At 50.1% G+C, this 20636-nt stretch overlaps 2 protein-coding genes across 2 annotated transcripts in view; both read left to right on the forward strand.

Annotated features, from left to right (window-relative positions):
• Positions 1-20636, forward strand: part of TEF (TEF transcription factor, PAR bZIP family member) — a gene marked incomplete at its 5' end in the record, with an annotated part of 141482 nt that overhangs the window by 91165 nt on the left and 29681 nt on the right. The gene's annotated exons all lie outside the window — the stretch shown is intronic.
• Positions 1-20636, forward strand: part of ACO2 (aconitase 2) — a 53070-nt gene that overhangs the window by 20650 nt on the left and 11784 nt on the right. Inside the window, exons 2-6 of the mRNA XM_082351424.1 lie at positions 7848-7984; positions 12103-12361; positions 15651-15743; positions 19586-19744; positions 19969-20119. Of these exons, the coding sequence (XP_082207550.1) occupies positions 7848-7984; positions 12103-12361; positions 15651-15743; positions 19586-19744; positions 19969-20119 (799 nt within the window). The remainder of the gene's footprint in view (positions 1-7847; positions 7985-12102; positions 12362-15650; positions 15744-19585; positions 19745-19968; positions 20120-20636) is intronic.

A 20636-nucleotide genomic window follows, 5' to 3' on the forward strand; every position in this document is an offset into this window, starting at 1 on the left:
AAACCAGAACACTTGATTATTGTCTAAGTGCTCCTGACTGATCCTGCTGTGTACGCTACACTACAGTCAGCATGCTTTTCTGCACCAATTTGTCTTGTTCATTCTTTTTTTTTCCCCCTGATTACAAAAGAAACTCACATATATCATGCAGCATTTAAAAGTTACAGAAATACTTAGCCTAGAACATAAAAGTGCCCATAATTCTAATCTCTAGAGATAATTGCTGTGAACAGTTTAGGCATATCATTTCAATTTTTTTCTAAACATATTTACATTTGTTAATTACTGTTATTATACAGAAGTGGGCCCATACCATGGCACTATTTTGCTATTTCTTATTTTCATTGAATGTGTCATGAAATTTTTTTCCTGCCAGTAAAGGTAGATCTACTTCTTTTTAAATTTTTTTTATTATTATTTTAGTTTTAAAATATTCTTTTTTAAAAAAAATTTATGTATTTATTTGATTGCACCGGGTCTTAGTTGTGGCAGGTGGGCTCCTTCGTTGCGGCATGCGAACTCTTAGTTGCAGCATGCATGTGGGATCTAGTTCTCTGACCAGGGATCGAACCAGGGCCCCCTGCGTTGGGAGCTCAGAGTCTTATCCACTGCACCACAAGAGAAGTCCCCTCTACTTCTTTTTTTAAATCATGGTAAAATACATATAACATAAAGTTTGACATTTTAACCATTTTTAACTGTTCACTTCAGTGACGTTAACTACATTCACAGTGTTGTTAGACCACCACCATCATCTTATTCTTGAATATTTAAACAGCTGTAGAATGGCATTCCTTCGTGGATGAACCAGAATTTATTCAATCAGTGCCCTATTTTTGGACAGTTGTGTTCTTTTAAAAACAGTGATGGGGACTTCCCTGGTGGCACAGTAGTTAAGAATCCACCTGCCAGTGCAGGGGACACGGGTTCGAACCCTGGTCTGGGAAGATCCCACGTGCCACGGAAATAAGCCCGTGCGCCGCAACTGCTGAGCCTGCCCTCTAGAGCCCGCGAGCCACAACTACTGAAGCCTGCACGCCTAGAGCCCGTGCTCCGCAACAAGAGAAACCACCGCAATGAGAAGCCCGCACACCGCAACAAAGAGCAGCCCCGCTCGCCGCAACTAGAGAAAGCCCGCACGTGGCAACGAAGACCATCAATCCAAATGTGAAGCTAGATAAAGAAAAGTTGTCTAAATAAATAAATAAATAAATAAATAAAAACAGTGATGTAGAGAGCGTCTTTGCCAGTCTCTACGCTCATTTGAGTATTTTTATAAGATAGCTTCCTGGAAGAGGGAAAGCTAGTCAAAAGGTACAAACGTTTTACATTTTAATAGGTATTGCCTAATTGTCTTTCAAAAATGTTCAACCTGTTTACAGTCTAACCACAAGCATCTGAGCCTGGCAAATTATTGATTTGTCCTGTTAACTATTTGCTCTCACAAGGTTAGCCAAACTTGCTGTGTATTTAACCTTGCTCAATAAGGAAGAACTGGTTGGTAAAGTAAAAGCAACATTCATTGGTTTAATTAACTGGTATTTATGTAGCACCTTCTGTGTATCAGACCTGGTGTTCAGGCATGGGGAATTTTATTATGAATGAACAGACACAATCCCTCCCTTAGTGGATCTTACAGGCTGGTGGAGACAGATACCTCACAAATGAACGTCAGGAAGTAGTAAATGGGCATAGATGATAGGAGGCTCTGCTTGGGCTGAGAGTTCAACAAGTTTCCCTAAGAAAGTGAAATTAATTTGGAACTTGAAGGATCAATGGGAATTACCTACACAAAGGGTAGATTGAGAAGGGGGTGGGCAGAGAACATTCTAAGCAGAAGAAACGGCATGTGCAAAGGCCCAGTGGCAGATCCCTTTAGACTTTGTACTGGCTACGGAAGTTCAGCATGTTTGGTGCCCTGGAGGAAAGCAAGTTTCTGAATTATTCAGAGACCAAATAGATGAGGTCTCACTGCCAGGATCCCATAAGCAGAAGGGGTTTCAGAGGGATGGGAGGTTTTCCAAGGCAAATTCTAACAAATTGCAAGTAGTCTGAAGGAGAGACAGAAGAGATGCCCCTACAGACCTCAGCTTAGATTTTTAGAATGTCTTAGCCAAAGTTGGAAGGAGGGCAAGTAACTAAGGAGAAACACTGTGGCAGCTGGAATACATCAGAAAGGGGTCAAGAATGTCAAAGGCCCAGATGAGCTAAGGCTTCTGAAAAATGCTGATCAGCCAAAAGCTGTGTTTGCAGTAAGGAAAATAAGAGGCATACCCCTTCTGCCAGAATCCAGAAAAGGAGCACAACTTCATCACATCTAATTGTGTGTCTGTCTCCTCCATGAAAATAATACAATATAACATACACTGAGGGCTTCCCTGGAGGCACAGTGGTTAAGAGTCCGGCTGCCGATGCAGGGGACATGGGTTCGATCCCTGGCCCGGGAAGATCCCACATGCCACGGAGCAACTAATCCTGTGCGCCAGAACTACTGAAGCCCATGCACCTAGAGCCTGTGCTCCGCAACAAGAGAAGCCATGACAGTGGGAAGCCTGTGCACCACAATGAAGAGTAGCCCCCCTCGCCGCAACTAGAGAAAGCCTGTGCACAGCAGCGAAGACCCAACACAGCCAAAAATAAAAACAAATAAATTAATTTAAAAATAAAATACATTGAGCACATATGAACCCACTCTGTGCCTAGCACTTAAAGTAGACTATTTCATTTACTATTAACACTGATGTTTATCTCCATTTTCTCTGTGGGGAAGCTAAGGCTTGGCGAGGCTAAATAACTTCTCTAGGGCCACAGCGGGTTAGTGTTGCTGCTGGGTTGGGCAATCTGACTACAGGTCTTCAATCTGAACCATCACACCATGCTACCTTCCAATGGGAAAGGATAGGCTGTGTGGGGTTAGGGGGTAGCAGAATCCAGGGGAATTGGCTCATCCTAGAAAGAGACAGGTCTGCACTTGCATCCTGGATTCACTGTTTGTCACATGTAAGACTTCTGACTTAACCTCTCTGATCTTCAGTTTCCAAATCTGTAAGATGGGAATCACAATTACCTTGTACCACTATGGAATTCAAAATTAGGCACAGAAAATGCTTGGCATGAAGCAGGTATTTAATAAGTAAGGCTGTTTTTATTTATTTATTTATTTATTTTAATTGATTGATTGATTGATTGATTGCTATGTTGGGTCTTCGTTTCTGTGCGAGGGCTTTCTCTAGTTGCGGCAAGTGGGGGCCACTCTTCATCGCGGTGCGCGGGCCTCTCACTATCCTGGCCTCTCTTGTTGCGGAGCACAGGCTCAAGACGCGCAGGCTCAGTAGTTGTGGCTCACGGGCCTAGTTGCTCCGCGGCATGTGGGATCTTCCCAGACCAGGGCTCGAACCCGTGTCCCCTGCATTAGCAGGCAGATTCTCAACCACTGCGCCACCAGGGAAGCCCTGTTTTTATTTTTGTTCTAAGACTACCCATAGCCTAGTCTTCATTTTATATGTGAGATATATGTGGTCCTGAATGAATGATACATGGTGTCCTTGCCCTTGAAGTCAGTCTTTGGGGTAAGCATATTAGTATGATCAGCCTCTTCAGAGTTATACATGACATTTCATACACTTTAAACCTCTCACAGTTCGGCTCTGAAGCAGGGAACAAGGCTGAGATTTCACCCTTTACAGGTGTGAAAAACTCAGGCCTGGAGGAACAAAGTGAATTGCTTAAGGTCTCATAGCCAGGCTAACATCTTCTTACTTTTTTGTTGCGATTAGTAGATTAGTGAAACAGGGAGTGTGAGTGTTGATTTCTGTAGGGCAACTGACGGGTCAGTCAGGCTGTCCCTAGTCACGAAACAGAAGCGATGGCTTAGTGACATTTCAGTCAGGTGGTTACTGTTGTGGGTTGAAGACCCGGACCTGGGGATTGTCACTAAATAGATCACTGTTGGCTTGACCAAACGTCCACCCTGGGGAGCCTGGCCTGGAATGGGTCACATTTGTACTGAGACTTGGATGAACAGCGTGAGAGTTGTGCTTACTGCGTGTGTGGCTGACACGCACTGGGAAGGCCAGCCTGTCAGGACCTGGGGCGACTGACCCGGACTCCTGTAGACCACAGAGGGCTGGAGGTAGACAGAAACTGGTGCTGAAATTAAACCAAGATTAAGGTAGAGCTCTGCACAGAAAACCAAGTCCGTAGTACAGTGTGGCTTGAGCGGTCAGTGAGGAAGGTGGCTATTGAGGTGTTAGGAGGAAGGGAGTGATGCGTGTGTCAGCAGTGAGGTGGACGGCCACAAGCTTAGCAAAGGAGGTGACTGTCCCTTTGCCCTCAGCACAGGGCATGGTTGAGCTATTGCAGAATTTAGAGACATGCCACGTAAAGGAAAAGTTGAAAAACTCAGGGCTACCCTTGGCCTAGAGAAGAGGGGGTTTAGAGAGGACGGTAAGTCCTGTCTTCAGATAGTTGAGGGACCCCCGCCCTCAGCTGAGTTGTTGACCTGGGTAAGGTTTAGGGTTATGCTGTTGTTGTTTTGGGCCATATCTCGTGGCTTGCCGGACCTTAGTTCCCCGACCAGGGATTGAACCCAGGCTCATGCAGTGAAGGTGCCGAGTCCTAACCACTGGACCGCCAGGGAAGTCTCAGGATGGTGTATTTTTAACGAACTCAGGAGAGTCTGTTGCACCTCAGGTCTGGGAAGCAATATCCTGAGGAAGATGGTTGCGTTTATTTCATACCGTCCAGAGGGCAGACCCCCCCCCCCCCCCGCCGCCACCTGAAAAAGCAGACTGTGCAAGGAAACAGAGGGAGGGAGAATATTTTGAAATTTTTCAGAAATGGATTGGTGGTCGTGTGGGATGATGAACTCCTGGCATGGGAAGGGGTCCAAATAGCTTTTTAGAAAAATTGACTTGATGAACATTCAGGTTGTTCAGGCTTCCTAAAAACTCTTTCCATCCTTATTAATGTATAAACCTGAGCCGTCCCTTGTGGCAACTTAACTTTAATTAAAATTGAGTAACATTAAAAATTCCACTCCTCGGTCACCTCGGCACACTTCAGGTGCCCTGCAGCCACGTGTGGTGGGTGGCTACCGTATTGAACAGTCAGGATCTAGGACGTGTCCATCATGGCAGGAAGTCCTCTTGGGCAGCGCTAGCTGTTGTGCACAGACATTTGCACGTAGTTGGTAAGCAGAGCAGTATCATGGTTAAGGATTGAGCATGTAGCTGATTGATTTGTTATTAACACTACGGAGTTTATCTCCATTTTAGGGGCAAAGCTTAGGGTGAGGACCTGGGGCAGTAGCAGAAAGTGGGCCAGTCAGGCTGGATTGGGTCCTGGCTGCTGCTCTGTGGCCTTGGTCACTCCGTGAGGGCCTCAGTTGCCTCACTTGGAAAATAGGCTAATCGTAGGCGCCGCTTCGCTGGGTGGCTGTGAGGATTAGATACTTAGCCGGTGCTCATCTCACACTAGGCACTAGTAAATATTCTTTTTTTATCCCAAAGTTGTATTCTGTATGAACATATTATTTTGTCCTTATTTTTCCAGTCAGCGTTATTACTTAAATCTATTTTTAAGTATTGATATATACTATGTGTCCATAGATTGCTTAATTGTCCCCTTACTGTTAGGAATTTGCTACTTTACCTTTTCTCTACACTATAATTATGATTACAGTTATTTGTTTTGCTTACTGGGCCAGACACTAGGTATTGTTATACTCGTTTTTATTTCTAAGGAAACTGAAGTTAAGGGCAGTTAATTTACAAAAAGAGAGTGATAGATCTGTGTATAAACATTGGAAAGATGTCAAAGATAGGTTGATAAATGAAAAAAGCAAGTTGCAGAACAACTTGTATAGCTTCTCATTTGTGTAAAAAACACAGAGGAGGCTGAATGTATGCTTATAAATGCACAGGGGTAATAATAGAAACCGTGCCAAGTACTTTCTGTTATCTCCTAGCCCTCACAATAGCCCTGTGTGGAAATGAGTACTTAGGGTAAATTGTCCTAGATGGCTCAGGTAGTAAATGGCGTGCCAGGTTGAAGCCCAGGTCCCCCCGACTGCTGCTGTGCACTGGGCCCCCCACTGTCATGGCAGCGGCAGGCAGCAGCGGCCATACCTGCAGCTGCAGTGTCCCACATTCCTCCTCTGCACAGGCTGTTGAAAGTTCTTTGGGACTTCCCTGGCGGTCCACTGGTTAAGACTCCACGCTTCCACTGCAGGGGGCACGGGTTTGGTCCCTGGTTGGGGAACTAAGATCCAACATGCTGCGAGGCCAAAAAAAAAAAAAAAAAAAAGGAAAGTCCTTTGATTGGTGCGTTCTTCACCCCTACCCAGTAGGGCAGAGAGTGAGGGTCCCCTGGTGGATTTTGAGCTGGAGGGCAGGTGGATCTGCAGTCTGCATTGGGAGGCCACTCCTGCTGTGGCGGGTCGGGGGGTGGCGGTTGGGGTGCTGTTTCCTGATGGGGTCTGCCCTCCTCGCCGGCCACCTGAACAGCGAGTGACAGCTGTGCATTTGTATTGGTTCAGATGCTGAGGTCGGCAGGGTTTGGATTTAAATGTCCTGGTGACATATAGAAGGGAGCCTGGGGCAGTGGCTTGAGCTTTGCCTCTTTCCTTGCCCAAGGGTATGACCTCCTCGACGGGGAACACCACTGTTCTTTCCCTCTGTCGCTTCTTTGGGTTCATCTGTTCCTCCTTGGTCAAAATGTACCCTGTGAAGTTTGTCATCCACAGTTTAAAATGAACTAATACAGACCCCTTCATAACAGTTGCTTATCTGTTGCTGCATAACAAGTCATTGCTCCCAAACTTAGAGGATTAAAACAACAATACACATTTCTCGCTCGCAGTTCCTGTGGGCCCGGAATTTGGGAGCGTCTTGGCTGGTGGTTCTGGCTCAGAGTCGCTCAAGAACTTGCAGTCCAGATTGTCGGCCAGGGCCCTGGTGATCTGAGGGCTTAGACTGCGGCTGGAGCACTGGCTTGCAAGATGGCGTGCTTACACGCCTAGCAAGGTGGTGCTGGTTTTTGGCAAGAGGCCTCAGTTCCTCTCTACATGGGCCTCTCTCAGGACTGCTGAAATGTTTTAACAGCGGTGGTGACTGTCTTCCGCCAGAGCCATCAAAGAAAGAGAGAGCCAGGCAGAAGCGATCCTTTTTGTGACCTAGCCTTAGAGGTCCCCTAGTATCACTGTGCCACATTCTACCCAGTCAGTCGGTGAGTCTGCTGCACATTCCAGGGGAGCAGGATTAGGCACCACCTTTTCAAGGGATGAGGAAACATCCAAAGCTCATGCATAGGTTTTCCTCACTAATTTTTCCATCTATTCAACCATTAGTTATTAAATCTCTAATATGTGCCAGGTAGTCCAGATACAGATGAATAAGACAAACAAAACTTGATCCCAAGCCTCAAGGAACTTATAGGGCAGGCAGGATAGCAGCTACCATTTGGGTGGTGCTTTAGAGCTTAATGAGAACGTCCACATATTTTCTCCTTCAACCTTCCCAGTAACTATATGATCGCTACAGCTGGTTGTATCCCCATTGCCCAACTTTTCTGTCCCTCAGATGATGGAGGATTTTCTTAAGTGGACAGAATTTGACTTTGATCCAGAAATTCTGACTATAAATCCCTTGCACTTTCTGCTACCACAGGCTGTGTTCCTTGTGGCTACTGTCTCATCCCTGTGCCTCAGGTGAGGAAAGTGAGGCTGCAGTCACTGAATAGCTCTTGACACTTGAATTCTTTGCTTTTTTCACCATTCTGCGCTGTCTCTCAGGGGTGGACCGCCCTAAATACTCCACTGACAGTCGCTGCTGTCCTTCTTCTTGCAGAAAGCCCTGGGTGTGCGGCAGTACCATGTGGCCTCGGTCCTGTGCCAGCGGGCCGAGGTGGCCATGAGCCACTTTGAGCCCAGTGAGTACATCCGCTATGACCTGCTCGAGAAGAACATTAACGTCGTCCGCAAACGGTAAGGCTGCAGGGTGAGCTGCGGAGACTGCGAGAGGGTGTCGGTGCTTCTGGTGCCGCCTGCCCCTTTCGGGCAGCGCAGGAGGTGCTTGGTGAAGGATGGCTGGTCGTGGTGGTGGCAGGATTGAGGCGTTTAGGGTACAGCGGTCCCTGCTGAGGAAGGGTGTTCCAGATCAGTGGTGGACCTTCTGTCCTCTCTGCCAAGGAAAAGTCTGTTAGCAAGAAGCCTGGAGATGTGGGCCCTAGGGAGGGTCTCAGGCACTCTTCGGTGCTGTGGCCAGAACCTTCCACCCACCCTTTCCAGGACAGACCACTAGCCCTGGGCCATTTCTCTGGGATCTGCCGGGCCCAGTGACTTCAGAAATACATATATTTCCTCTTCAGTGCATAAGCCCAGGGGAGAGCTCAGCCTTGAGACTCAGAAGGAAGCTCAGGTGGGATCTTGAGCATATCTTTTTTCTGGACCTCTCTTTGCTCACTTGGTAAAATGGCAGCTGTCTTTGCACTGCTGTTCTGTGTGCCAGGTTCTGGGCTAGATGCTGGCACAGGAGGGATGACTAAGATACCACAAGAGGATGAGGAGTGGGGGCTGGTAGCGCCAACCAGCCCTGCTCCTGAAACTTGAATGACTGCAGACAGAGCTGCGCGCTTGCCTATCTGGTGACATGGCCCTGGGAGTACGAGAGAACCAGCATGAGTACACAGTGTCCCCATCCCCATTAACAGCTGACGAAGGGGTCAGGTGGACAAAGCCACACTGTGAGTGAGTGATGGGACCTGGTCTCCAGGCTCTCGTCCAGTGCTCTGGCCACTGTCCCACAGTTGCTCTCTGTTGCCACTTTGCTTCCTCTTTACTGGTATCCTCACTTCAGTTTTACAGGTAAGGGACTATCTTAGTCTTTATCTCCAGTAGCCCGCAACATGGCGTCACCTAATTATAGGAAAGACCTCTTAATGTACATCACGGGTGTTCGTCTGATTCAGGTGGTGTAGGCCTTACTGCTCAAAACGTGGCCCATATGTCAGCAGCATCGGCATCAACAAGCAGCACTGGGAGCTCGTTAGCAACGCAGAACCTCAGGCCTCACCCCAGACCCGCTGAGTCAGAATCTGCAGTTTTAACAGGAGCCCCAGGTGACTGGAGTGCACATCCAAATGTGAGAAGCGCTGGCCGGTTTCCCAGCCGGTTCTAATGTGTAGTCAGGGTTGAAACCACTGTCCTCATCCCTGTGTGACCTTATACAAATACTTTTTCCCCAGAAAACACTATTTATTCTTAGAGCTCTCAGATCACAGCTCAGTGGAAAAATAATAGATTTTGCTTTAGTCTGCAAAACACTTCCCCCCCTCCTCTTTGTCATGCTTAGAAGGAGAGTTAACATAGAAGCTTGCTTTGAGATAACTTCACAAAAAAGTGTTCACCATTTTGTCTTTGCTTTAAAAAAATTAATCAAAAAACTGCCCTTTGGTTTTAATTTTTATCAGCAAAATTAACCTTCCCCCTAAAATTTTTCCTTTGCCTTCTTATTCCAACTCTGCACTAACCAGAAAAGTCCAATCGATAACTTTTAGCATTTTCCAGATTAGTACAGGCAAGAGATGTTCCATTTTCATTGTTGCCATAGAAGAGTGGTTCTCACTGGAGGTGGGGTGAGGGGTCGATTTTGTCCCCTAGGGGAATTTAGCAATGTCTAGAGACATTGTAGGTTGTCATAACGTGGGGTGGGGTGGGGTTTACTGTTACCTAGTGGGTAGAGGCCAAGAAAACTGTCACACATCCTACAGTGCAGAAGACAGCCTCCACGCTAAAGAATCATCTGGCCCAAACTGTCAGTCATGCCATAGTTGAGAAACCCTTCCATAGAGAAAGAAGGCAGAAGTGAGGCTGTTCTAAAAAGATGCTAGTGGATTAAAGTAGATGTAAGAGTGTTTTAGAGGGCCAGGGGATTTGCAGGGGGACAATTCCTCCACCCTGTGACAGAGGGGCCTGATTCTGTTCCTGGGAACTGGGTCTCTGTCATCCAGTGAAGTGGGGGGACAGACAGACATAGAGGACCCATTTTGCCATCCTCAGTTAATCAATCCTCAAGGAAATGTGATGATGAACTTGTCCTTAGGCTTTTGTCATTGTCAGGCTTTTTTATACAACTTCAGGCATTTGCTGTCAAGGTCTTTGGTTTTAAAGCTCATGTGCTATTTTTCACCTCCCCTGGACGCAGAAGGAGGGGCTGTGCAGTGAGTCACTGCCTGTACACCAGCCTTGGAGATGCTGCCACAAAAAGGGGGCAGGCTGTACTTCAGGCCAGTGCTATTTTTATTCAAGGTTCTCATGACGGCAGAAGTGAGAGATTTTTAGAACTGCCAGTTGCTCTGCTGTTGCCCACAGAGCCAGCACCCTGGGAAACTCTTGCTCTCAAGGGGTTAGGTAAACTTGGGAGTGAGGGGCCAGAACCCAGACTAGCAGAAGGACATTTCTCTGCTTTCCCAGCGGAGTCGTATTGGTAATAGCAGTAGCAATAACGATAGGAATTGAACACTTAACTACAGGCCGGGCCCTGTTCTGAGTTTCCAGATGTTATTGAGAGACAGTATAAAGCCACAGTGGCTCCTTGCATTCTAGCTCTTCCACTCACTGACTAGCTCATGACCAGGGAGGGTCAAGTTACTTCACCTCACTGTGCTTCAGTTTGCTCATCTGTGTTGTGAGGATAAAGTGAGTTATATACATCAGAGTGCTCTGGGCTAAAAGTAAGTGCTAAGATAAAACTATAATGACAGAAAGCAGATCAGTGGTTGCTTGGGGATGGGGGCAGGAGGGAGGGATTATAAAAGGGGACAAGGAGACTTTTGGGTGATGGATGTGTTCATTATCTTGACTGTGCTGATGATTTCACAGGTGTATTCATATGTCAAAACTTACCAGTTGTATACTTTCAATATGTGCAGTTAATTACACACCAATTATATCTCAATAAAGCTGTTTAAAAACAAGTATGTGCTATGTAAGTGCTATCTGTTCTCTCTTTCCAATACGAGCCCTGGACTTTAGAGACGGACTGGGAGCTCCCTGGGAGGGCCAGTGGCTTATCTGGTTACATGGTGGGTTTAGTACTAGGGTCAGGTCTAAACCCAGAGCCTCTGACTGCTCGTCCCATATATTTTTTTGTGTGGCTCGTTGGGTGTGAGTGGAACTGTGCCCCTCCCGAGGAGGCTTCAGGTTTGGCCTAAGCTTTGAGAACGGCGGAAGGCAGAGTGTGAGGTCCAGGCACGTGGGGTGGCAGCTGTGCTGCAGCGGCGGGCGGCAGCAGGGAGCCTCAAGGTGCGGGGGGAGAGTTGGCCCGCGCCCAGCTCGGTCTGCGCGGGGCAGGCTGTGCCGAGGAGGCAGCTGTGTCCTGGGGGGGGCGCACCCCCCCGGGGGCTCTGACGAGGAAACAGGGTCTAGGAAGAGGGGCTCGTGAGAGGCCAGAGGCAGCTTCTGTTCTTGAGAGCTGACAGCCACACCTGTCTTCGCGGGGTGAGAGCGAGTGGAACCAGCAGGAAAGGCTTTAGCGTAATAGGGTGACAAGGCCTCCAGCACCTGAGGCGGAGGGTTGTGGGCGGAGCGTGAGGCAGGTTGGGTGAGGGGTGCTGGTGCGGAGTCTCTGTGTCGCAGTGGGGCTGAGTGCACGGGGGAGATGGCTGTGGACAGAGAGAAGTAGAGCATCCAAGGTGAGACTCTGGCTGCGAACTTGAGCTTCGAACATCACTCTGCTGGGTCTCTTGGTCGTTTTACTAAATGACAAGGATACAGTAAGGATTAAAAGATGAGACATACATGGAATAGGTGCCCGTCAGATAATAGCAATTAATATGCTGGAAAAGCAAATATACTTCAGGGAAAAATAAAAAACCCTGCCGCCTCTTGTGATGTTGTCATTCATCAAGTGGTTTTGGACCTAGTGAGTGCCAGGCGCTGTGCCGTGTGCTGGAGCTACCACAGTGAGCAGCGCCGATTCGTCTCCACCCTCGTGGGGTGCAGGGTCCCCTCTCCCTGCCCGCCATGTGTGCGGAGAGGGAATGGCTGTGGCGGACAGGGGATCGTGCAGCTGGTCCCAGGCCATCCCTCCCTTCTCCCGCCAGGTTGAACCGGCCTCTGACCCTCTCAGAGAAGATCGTGTATGGACACCTGGATGACCCGGCCCACCAGGAGATCGAGCGAGGCAAGACCTACCTGCGGCTGCGGCCTGACCGTGTGGCCATGCAGGATGCCACGGCCCAGATGGCCATGTTGCAATTCATCAGCAGTGGACTGCCCAGGGTGGCTGTGCCGTCCACCATCCACTGTGACCATCTGATCGAGGCCCAGCTCGGGGGTGAGAAAGACCTGCGTCGGGCCAAGGTGAGCTGAAGGTGGCGTGGAGGGGGCCAGTGGGTGTGACATGGGATGAGAGACAAAACCCTTGAACTAGGGCATTACCCCCAAATTCTAATGGACTCTTTGGTTTAGTCTTTTTTTTTTTTAATTTATTTTTGCTCTCTTCTACTTTGAAAAATACCATTTGCCCTTTGTGAAGCTGTTAGAAAATACTGAGAAAACCTAAAGAAAACAAAAATCATCCTTAATCTTACCATACTAAAGGTATTCTTTTCAGGTCCTTTTTCTGTAATAAAATAGAAGACTTTATAAGAAAAATGATTCAGATGTGGGGTTCTGATACCTATCGCCACTTGCTCTGGAGAAGGGACTTTAAAGTTCCCTTGCTGCCACCATCACATGTGATCACTCATGCTCTCGCCTGGCCCCTGGGGACCTTGTCAGGGAGGTAGGCGAGTAGTGTCGCTGTTGGTAAATTTGAGGCGGCCAAGGCACGTGCATCAAGTCCCACAACTGCATGGGGGCGAGGTTAGGACCAGACCCTTATCCAGTCTCCCACTCAGGGCCCTCTCTTACTGATCGACCCCCTTTGTGGGCTTTCTTCTGTGAGTTTCACTTAACACGGTAGAAGGGGCTGGATGCCACACTGAAGAGTTTTCCCCTTGGATTCCTCTCACTCTTATGAAACCAAATTTGTGCTCCTTCCTCCAGGCTCTGCTGTGGTGCCTTTGTGTGTGTCTACTCTTGGCAATAGCAGGTCTCTCCCAGCTCTGGGCCTCCACCCTCTCCACCCCCCTCCCTGCCCCTCGCAATGGAAGTGGGCACTGCTCTTGGGGGGCCATTGGCAGGAGCTGAATGCTGGCAGGGCTGCAGCCCGGCTGGGCACGGAGCAGAGCACGCAATTGAAAGTGCTTCGGCTCCCAGGGTCAGCACGGCTCAGAGAGCCTCTCAGACCCATGGGAAACGCTCAGGGCAGCTTTCCCATTCAAGCCCCTTCTTCCTACCTTGGCCTGCTCGTTTGTGTCCTGGTGGCACAGCGGCTCCACTCAGCTGAAAGAGCCCAGCCTTCTGGCTGGTGGGTTCCATGTTAGCAGCAGCGGTGGTGGTAACTGGTAACATTACAGGGGATCCTTCAGTGCTGGGAACTGGGTCCTCTTCAGCCCTAGGGGCGAATGACTGCCCACAGCAGGGCCACCACCATCAGGGTCTGGCCCTCCCCTTTATAGTTTTAAAATCTGCCTTCTGGGGATGAGATTCACAGAATCATAGGATTTCAGGACCCATTCCCTCATTTATTTAACAAATGTTCATTGAACATTAATTATGTGCCAGGCACTGTGCTAGGTGCTGGGACTCAGTGTGAACATGACAGACAGGGGCTCTGCCTTCTGCCCTCATGGATCTTAGAGTCCAGTAGGGAGACAGAAGCTAAACAATCACACAAATTGGTAACTGCCAATTTGGGAGAGTGTGGAACTCTGGAAGTATAAGAAAGATGTCTGATTTAGACTTTGGCGGGGAAAGGACAGCCTCTTTTGAGGATGTAACATGTAAGCTGAGATGTGAACAGATAAGCAAGAACGTTCTAGACAGAACAGACGACCTAAAGACCTTGAGGAGGAAGAAACCTGGTACTTTTGTGGAGTTGGAAGGGGGCCTGTGGACCTGGAGCTCTGAGGTGGGTGGGGGCAGGTGCAGGCAGGGCCTTGAGGACTGTGGGCGCCCTCCTAGGAGTCGCTGAGGGGTTTACGCAGGAGAGGGATATGGTCAGATTTACATGTATTTGTAAAGGGTCCCTCTGGTTGGAGTTCAGAGAGGCAGAGTGACCTGTCCAGGGTCACACAGACCACCGGAGAAGTACCTAGGTTGAGTTCTGGTCGAGACTCTGCCACACCACTCTGGCCGCCCCGCTGCCTCTTCTCCCACACGCAGACACACGAGCAAATGCAGCCACACAACCAGCTGCCTCCTGCCCTCGGTACCGATTTTACAAGTGACTGATTTATAAACGAAAAACCCAATATATTAATTATTAATCAGAAAGAGACTGCTGTGGGGACCTAAGTTCTTTGTCTGCCATTCTTTCACTTGGGGGAACTACACGGGCCCTCAGAAGGATGCATGGTTGGTCTGGAGTTTAAATGAAGGGGGCTGCACGGTATTGAGAGTGTTTCATGGAGGGTCCAGTGGAGCCCACAGTGAGTCCCTCCTCTGCCTTGGAGCGCGGCTCTCCCACACCCAGAGGCTAGCAGGTCTCTATTCCTACTTCCTCCTTTGCAGCTCTGTGCTGTCCGCTATGGTCCCATCCCTTTAGTCCCTGGGGTCTCACCTATCCAGGGACATGCCATGTCTTCCAGATAAACTCTGGCCTCACATCCATGTGGTGGGAAGCCTTCCCTTCCCCCCGAAGAAGTTGTCTCTGAATTACAGGTATAGTGGGTACCATCCTGTTTTTTGTTTTGTTTGTTCAGAACATGGTCCATTTGACGGTCTTTCATTTGGGGCCCATCAAACATATTACCAAGTGTTGAGCGCCTACCACATGCCAGACAGTGGCCTAGGTGTTCTGAGATGTAGTCTCTGTAAGGGAGGTAGCCTTGTTTCTATTACAACGTAGCGCTCAGCTCTGTGGTTGGACAGGCCTGGGTTCAAACACTGGCTCCTCTGTTTAACCCTGGGATCTACAGCAAGTTATTTCACCTCTGAGTTTCTGTTTTTGCATCTGTAAAATGGGCTTGGTGACAATACTTCCCCTGGGTTGTGAGGATGTTTAGCGTGGTGCCATTTCCGTAGTGGGCATTCAGTAAATGTCAGCCAGGATTACAGATGAGGCATCCGAGGCTCCAGTGGAGAAACGACACCCAACATGAGGTGTGGTGGGACCGGGCTGTCCACTCTGTCCCACTGCTTCCCTTTGACAGTTCCCCTCCCCCACCATGTCGCAGTTAGTCCTGTAGTCCCATGCTTCCCCCTCACTGCTGGCCTTGGCTGAGGACTTGAGTGCCAGAGGGACCCTTCTACAAACAAGGAAACTGAGACCCAGGGCAGGGAAGGGATTTGTTTTGGACCCACTCCCTGGCCAGGTGTCACAGAACTGGGCTTTGTCTCTGTTCCCTGGTCTCTCTCCTGGGCCTGCCAGCTGAGACTACGGGCCAGCATCCAAGCCCTTTTGGAATTATTTGTAGACGGCCTCCAGGAGAGGGCCTGTCTTCACAGTGCCAGCTTTTCAGAGTCAGAGGGGAGGGGAGGGGGAGGGGGGAAGGCATGAGCAAACTGTGTTACTAATGCCCTGGTTATTGATTTGTCTCAATAGGACATAAACCAGGAAGTGTATAATTTCCTGGCAACTGCAGGTGCCAAGTACGGCGTGGGCTTCTGGAGGCCTGGCTCTGGAATCATTCACCAGGTAAAGCAGGGCCTGGCCTGCGTTTGTGGGTGGGCAGGGGAGCGGGCTGCCCTTAGGGAACCAGGGAGCTGGTTCCCACAGGCCTGTGGGAGCCCGGGGCTCAGGCGGGCAATTGGATGACATTTTCATCAGCCCTTAGACTCCTCTGCTTTCATTTTAAATTTAATTTTCTTTTTTCAAAATTAATTAATTAATTATTTTTTGGCCGAGTTGGGTCTTCATTGATGCGCACAGGCTTTCTCTAGTTGTGGTGAGCGGGGCTACTCTTCATTGCAGTGCGTGGGCTTCTCATTGCGGTGGCTTCTCTTGTTGCGGAGCACAGGCTCTAGGCATGCGGGCTTCAATAGTTGTGGCATGCGGGCTCAGTAGTTGTGGCTCGCAGGCTCTAGAGCGCAGGCTCAGTAGTTGTGGCACACGGGCTTAGTTGGTCCGCAGCATGTGGGATCTTCCCAGACCAGGGCTCGAACCCATGTCCCCTGCATTGGCAGGCGGATTCTTAACCACTGCGCCAACAGGGAAGTCCCTAAAATTAATTTTCACTGTGTCAAGTTATACATTCTCACTCTCCGTGTGAGAAATTAAAATAGTCCCTTCTGACCAGCCTTTTAAGGTTGACATGTTTTGTGCTACACCTTCTTCTAAGCATTACGGTATTGTATTATTTTTTGTTTTGCTTTTTTCCCACAAGCGTTATACCTTGTTGCGTGGATAGCTAACACTTGATGAGCACATTCCGTGTGCCGGCACTCTGCAGATAGTAACTTACTCGGTGCTCGCCATGACCCTATGAGATTGGTGGTTTTATTGTCCACACCTTACAGATGAGGAAACTGAGGCACAGAGAAGTTAATCTCCTTGCCAGGGGCACCCAGCTGGCCGATTGTGGAGCCAGGCTTTGCATCCAGGCAGCCTGGCCCTGGAGCCAGTGCTCCACACGGCTGTGCTGCTTTACGGTCTCCCATCACACCGGGAGCTCTTCCCCTCCCAGCGCACAGGGTGCTCCTCGGAGTCTTTTGGCCCGTTGCTGGTGTCCTGGAGGATGGAGGGACCAAAGGTCACATGGCCACATCAGTCAGGAGTTCTCCTGGGGTCTCCCCAAGGATGGATTTTCTCTTGATAGGCAGTTCTGTCTATCAAGTGTGTGTGTGTGTGTGTGTGTGTGTGTGTGTTTCTGGGGAGATAGGTGATTAGCTTTCATCAAAGGTGTCTTTTCAGGGCTTCTGACTGGTTTGTGGGGTGTGTGCTGGTTTGTGTCCATTTGCCATCCATCCTGTATGTGAAACCTGCCTCTTTGTACCTTCTCAAGGTGACCTTTCTCCCCACCTCCATCCCAGGGCTCACTGCCAGGCCTTCCTTCAAGATGAGCTGAGTCAGGCTGTAATCCGACCCTGCGTGGGTTTCCAGCACTGCCCCACTCTGAAACGAGAGCCACAGATCACTGCTCTGCCCTTTCAAACCATTGCCCTTGCCAGGAAGGGGCTCCCCGGGTACGGCATGTCACATTGGTCTGCAGGGGCCAGAAAGCCTCTCTCAGCAGCAGGGCGAGGGAGTCAGGTGGACCCAACCTTGGCCTTTTGTCGTCAAGGGGACCCCAATCCAAGTGTCCTCCATTCCACCTTAGTACAAATACCGAGGCCGTTTTGGCAGCTTCTGGGCCAAAGTTTGGGGTCGTGAGTGATGGCAGCTTACACCTGCCACTGGCCACCAGCTAAGTGTACAGCCTGATATATTTCTTTAAAAAGAAAGTTCCCAGGAATCATGTGATCTCTGTGCAGCTTTTCTTTCCTCTCCCCCTTGACAGTAGGCAGCTTTAATCTGCCATGTCCAGATTAAACCTTAATCCCTTTCCCTCTGCCTTGAGTCCCCTGGCAGACCCTTCCTCCTCCTCAGTTCTGCTTTCTGGTCACCTCTGTGAAGTCCTGGCCCTCCGGTGCCCAGCATTGGGGATCTTGTGATCCTGTGGGGGACCCTTCACATTATGGCCACAGTGTGTGCTGAGTGTGCCCTGTGGGGACAGGGTCTATGGCTTATTTATTCCTCTCTAGCTCTGGGCCTGGCGCCAGGTCAGTATAGAATAGGTCCTCAGTGTACGTGTGTCATGCAGATAGATGGCTGAATTTCTAGTTTTATGTTCTAGATGTTAGTCCAGCCTAAAAATACACTTCTCCACCACATCCCCATCTGCCTAACCAAATGCAGCCGACCACTGAGGTCACTGTCACAACCAGCTTCTTTGTGATGCGTTCTGCAGTCCTCGGGTCTGCACTGACCACTCCCTTCTGGACGTGGACCACACTGACAGTCTACATGGTGTGACCACACTGAATTCTGTGTGTCTGCTCTTCATGGATCAGACTTTTACAACCTTGAGGAGCTTTAGAGATTAACTAGTTTTAAATATTTGTATGTGGCTGAGGAAAGGAGGGCTGGAGAAATGAAGCAGTTAAACGGCGTTCTCTCCAACAGTTGTTTTTTGTTAGGGATTTCTTTTGTGTTGGCCTCTTCTCCCAGCCAGCTGCCTCGTTTCTGGAGAAGGAACCAAGTCTTCTAACTTTCTGTGTTCCCAAGAGGCGAGACCCCTCGACCCTTGCTGAGTGTGCTGAGCAGATGCCTAGCCTGAGGCGGAGGCCCTGGGGTTTCTGTAATATTCTGGGGAGACTACCCACCATTCCGTCAGTCCTGACAGTTCATAGAGCTTTTCGCATCTCTGATCTCATTTATCCTCCCCAATATCCCTGTGTGTGTGTTGGGCCATAACTGCTTCTGACAGTGAGCAACAGAACCTCAGGTGAAGGATCTTGCTGCAAAATAATACATAAAAATAATGCCTCTCTCCGGCATTACTACAGCTTGACGGACATGTTCCTATCGAGTGCTCACAGTGATCCCGTGAGGGGGGCACTGTTATCAGCTACTCTTTACAGATGGGAAACTGAGGCTTGGGGGGGTGAAGTGACTACTGGGAGGTGGTGGGGCCAGACCGCAGACCCAGGCGTGGCCCTTTGGCCGCAGTTTCCTCAAGCAGCCCCGCTGCAGCCTCAGCGTGTCCAGCACCTCAGCTGTCAGGATGGTGGGCGGGGCTGCACTGGGGTAGCTGCCCCCGTAGCTCCTTTAAATATCCTGGGGGGAAATGCTCACCGCCAGCTCCTAGCTCCCAGCTAGGAGGAGTGCCTCGACGAAGGCAACACTGAACTCGGAGAGGTAACGCGGCAGGTCGTCCTCTTCCTTAAGCAAGTCGCTGCTGTTCTCAGAGCCACCTCCAGGCCACTGAGGCTAGGGAGGCGTTGTCTATACTTCTTTTTAGTTCAGTGGTGGAAAAACGCCTGGCCTGCACTCCCGTAGGGTGCCCAGTACTTCCTCGCGGGTGCTGGAGCCAGGCCATGAGATTGTCCGCCCCGTTGAGAAGCCAGATAAGCACGCTCCACGTGTCCACCACGTGAGGCAGGGGTGTTGTAGGGGAGCGCCTTTCAGGGCTCAGCACTTGTCCTCAGGCCTGTCACACGACACACTCTTGTACCCAGTTCATCTGGTTCTCGCCGCAATCCTGGGGTCAAGGTGATGTGGCCGTTCTTAACAAATGAGGAAACTGAGGTGCAGAGAGGCACTGACAAGCCCAAGTCATACAGTCAGGAACTGTCAGAGCAGTTTGTGAGCCCAGGCCGCTGGTCTCCCAGGTCTCTGGCTCGTCCAGGCCACACTGGAGAGGCCCCATCCTGGAGGGGTGCCTGGGAATGGCCCAGTGGCCCAGTGTCGGTAGGGGGCAGTTTTGCAGACCCCTTTGGAGCCCTACCTCCATTCTCGCCTGAGGGCTTTTAAGCTTAAGATCTTGGATTCTTTTTCAGATCATTCTGGAAAACTATGCATACCCTGGGGTTCTTCTGATTGGCACTGATTCCCACACCCCCAATGGTGGTGGCCTGGGGGGCATCTGCATTGGAGTTGGGGGCGCTGATGCAGTGGACGTCATGGCTGGGATCCCCTGGGAGCTGAAGTGCCCCAAGGTGAGGGGTAGGGAAGGGCTCATCTCGGGGGGACAGCAGAGGGGTGGTTGGTGGGGGTGAATGGGAGATGTGGGACCCGAAAGGGATGAGAGAATAGGTCAGGCTCAGATCTCTTTGGGAAGGAGGCAGGGATAAATAAGCTGAATTCCAGCAGGTAGATTCCTGGTTGGAACATGGCACATGATACACAGGCCTGTAACTGCTTTCTTGCCCCACCTATTCAGGTGATTGGTGTGAAGCTGACAGGCTCGCTCTCCGGTTGGACCTCACCCAAAGATGTGATCCTAAAGGTGGCGGGTATCCTTACAGTAAAAGGTGGCACGGGCGCAATTGTGGAGTACCACGGGCCTGGCGTAGACTCCGTCTCCTGCACTGGTGAGGAAGGCGGCCACGTGACATGGCTCTCAGCCTGTGCTGGGCCCAGTGGGGCCTGTAGTAGAGCCATAGAAGCAGTGAATGGCCTTCCCCTGGGGATCTGTCCAGTGAATTTGGGGACTTGGGATGGACACTTAGAGGTCGAGGGGAGACCTCATTGTCTAGTCCAGGTCCCTCATTAAACGGGAGACTGGGGCCCCTCAAGGACGGCAGGTAACTTCCCTGTGGCCACACAGAGTTAGGGGCTGAGCCAACTTGGCTGTGGCCCTGGGCTGCCTTGGGTGATCCAGAAGAACCTACAGAGGGTGGAGGTGGTGGTGGGAAGGGGAATCAGAGCCAGGGCTTCTGTCTCAAAGCAGCCGCATTCTCACATCTTCCCTTGGCTGGAGTTGGAACCTCACTCTCTTCCTTTGGATTAGAGACCGTCACCTGCTAGTCTCCAAGACCAGGTGGGAGCCAGCCCCTTCCTACTCATCACTCCTGGTGATCTGGCCCCAGTGCCTGGGCCCTTGGCAAT

Source organism: Balaenoptera borealis (assembly GCF_965194805.1).
Source record: "Balaenoptera borealis genome assembly, chromosome: 13".
NCBI lineage: Eukaryota > Metazoa > Chordata > Mammalia > Artiodactyla > Balaenopteridae > Balaenoptera > Balaenoptera borealis.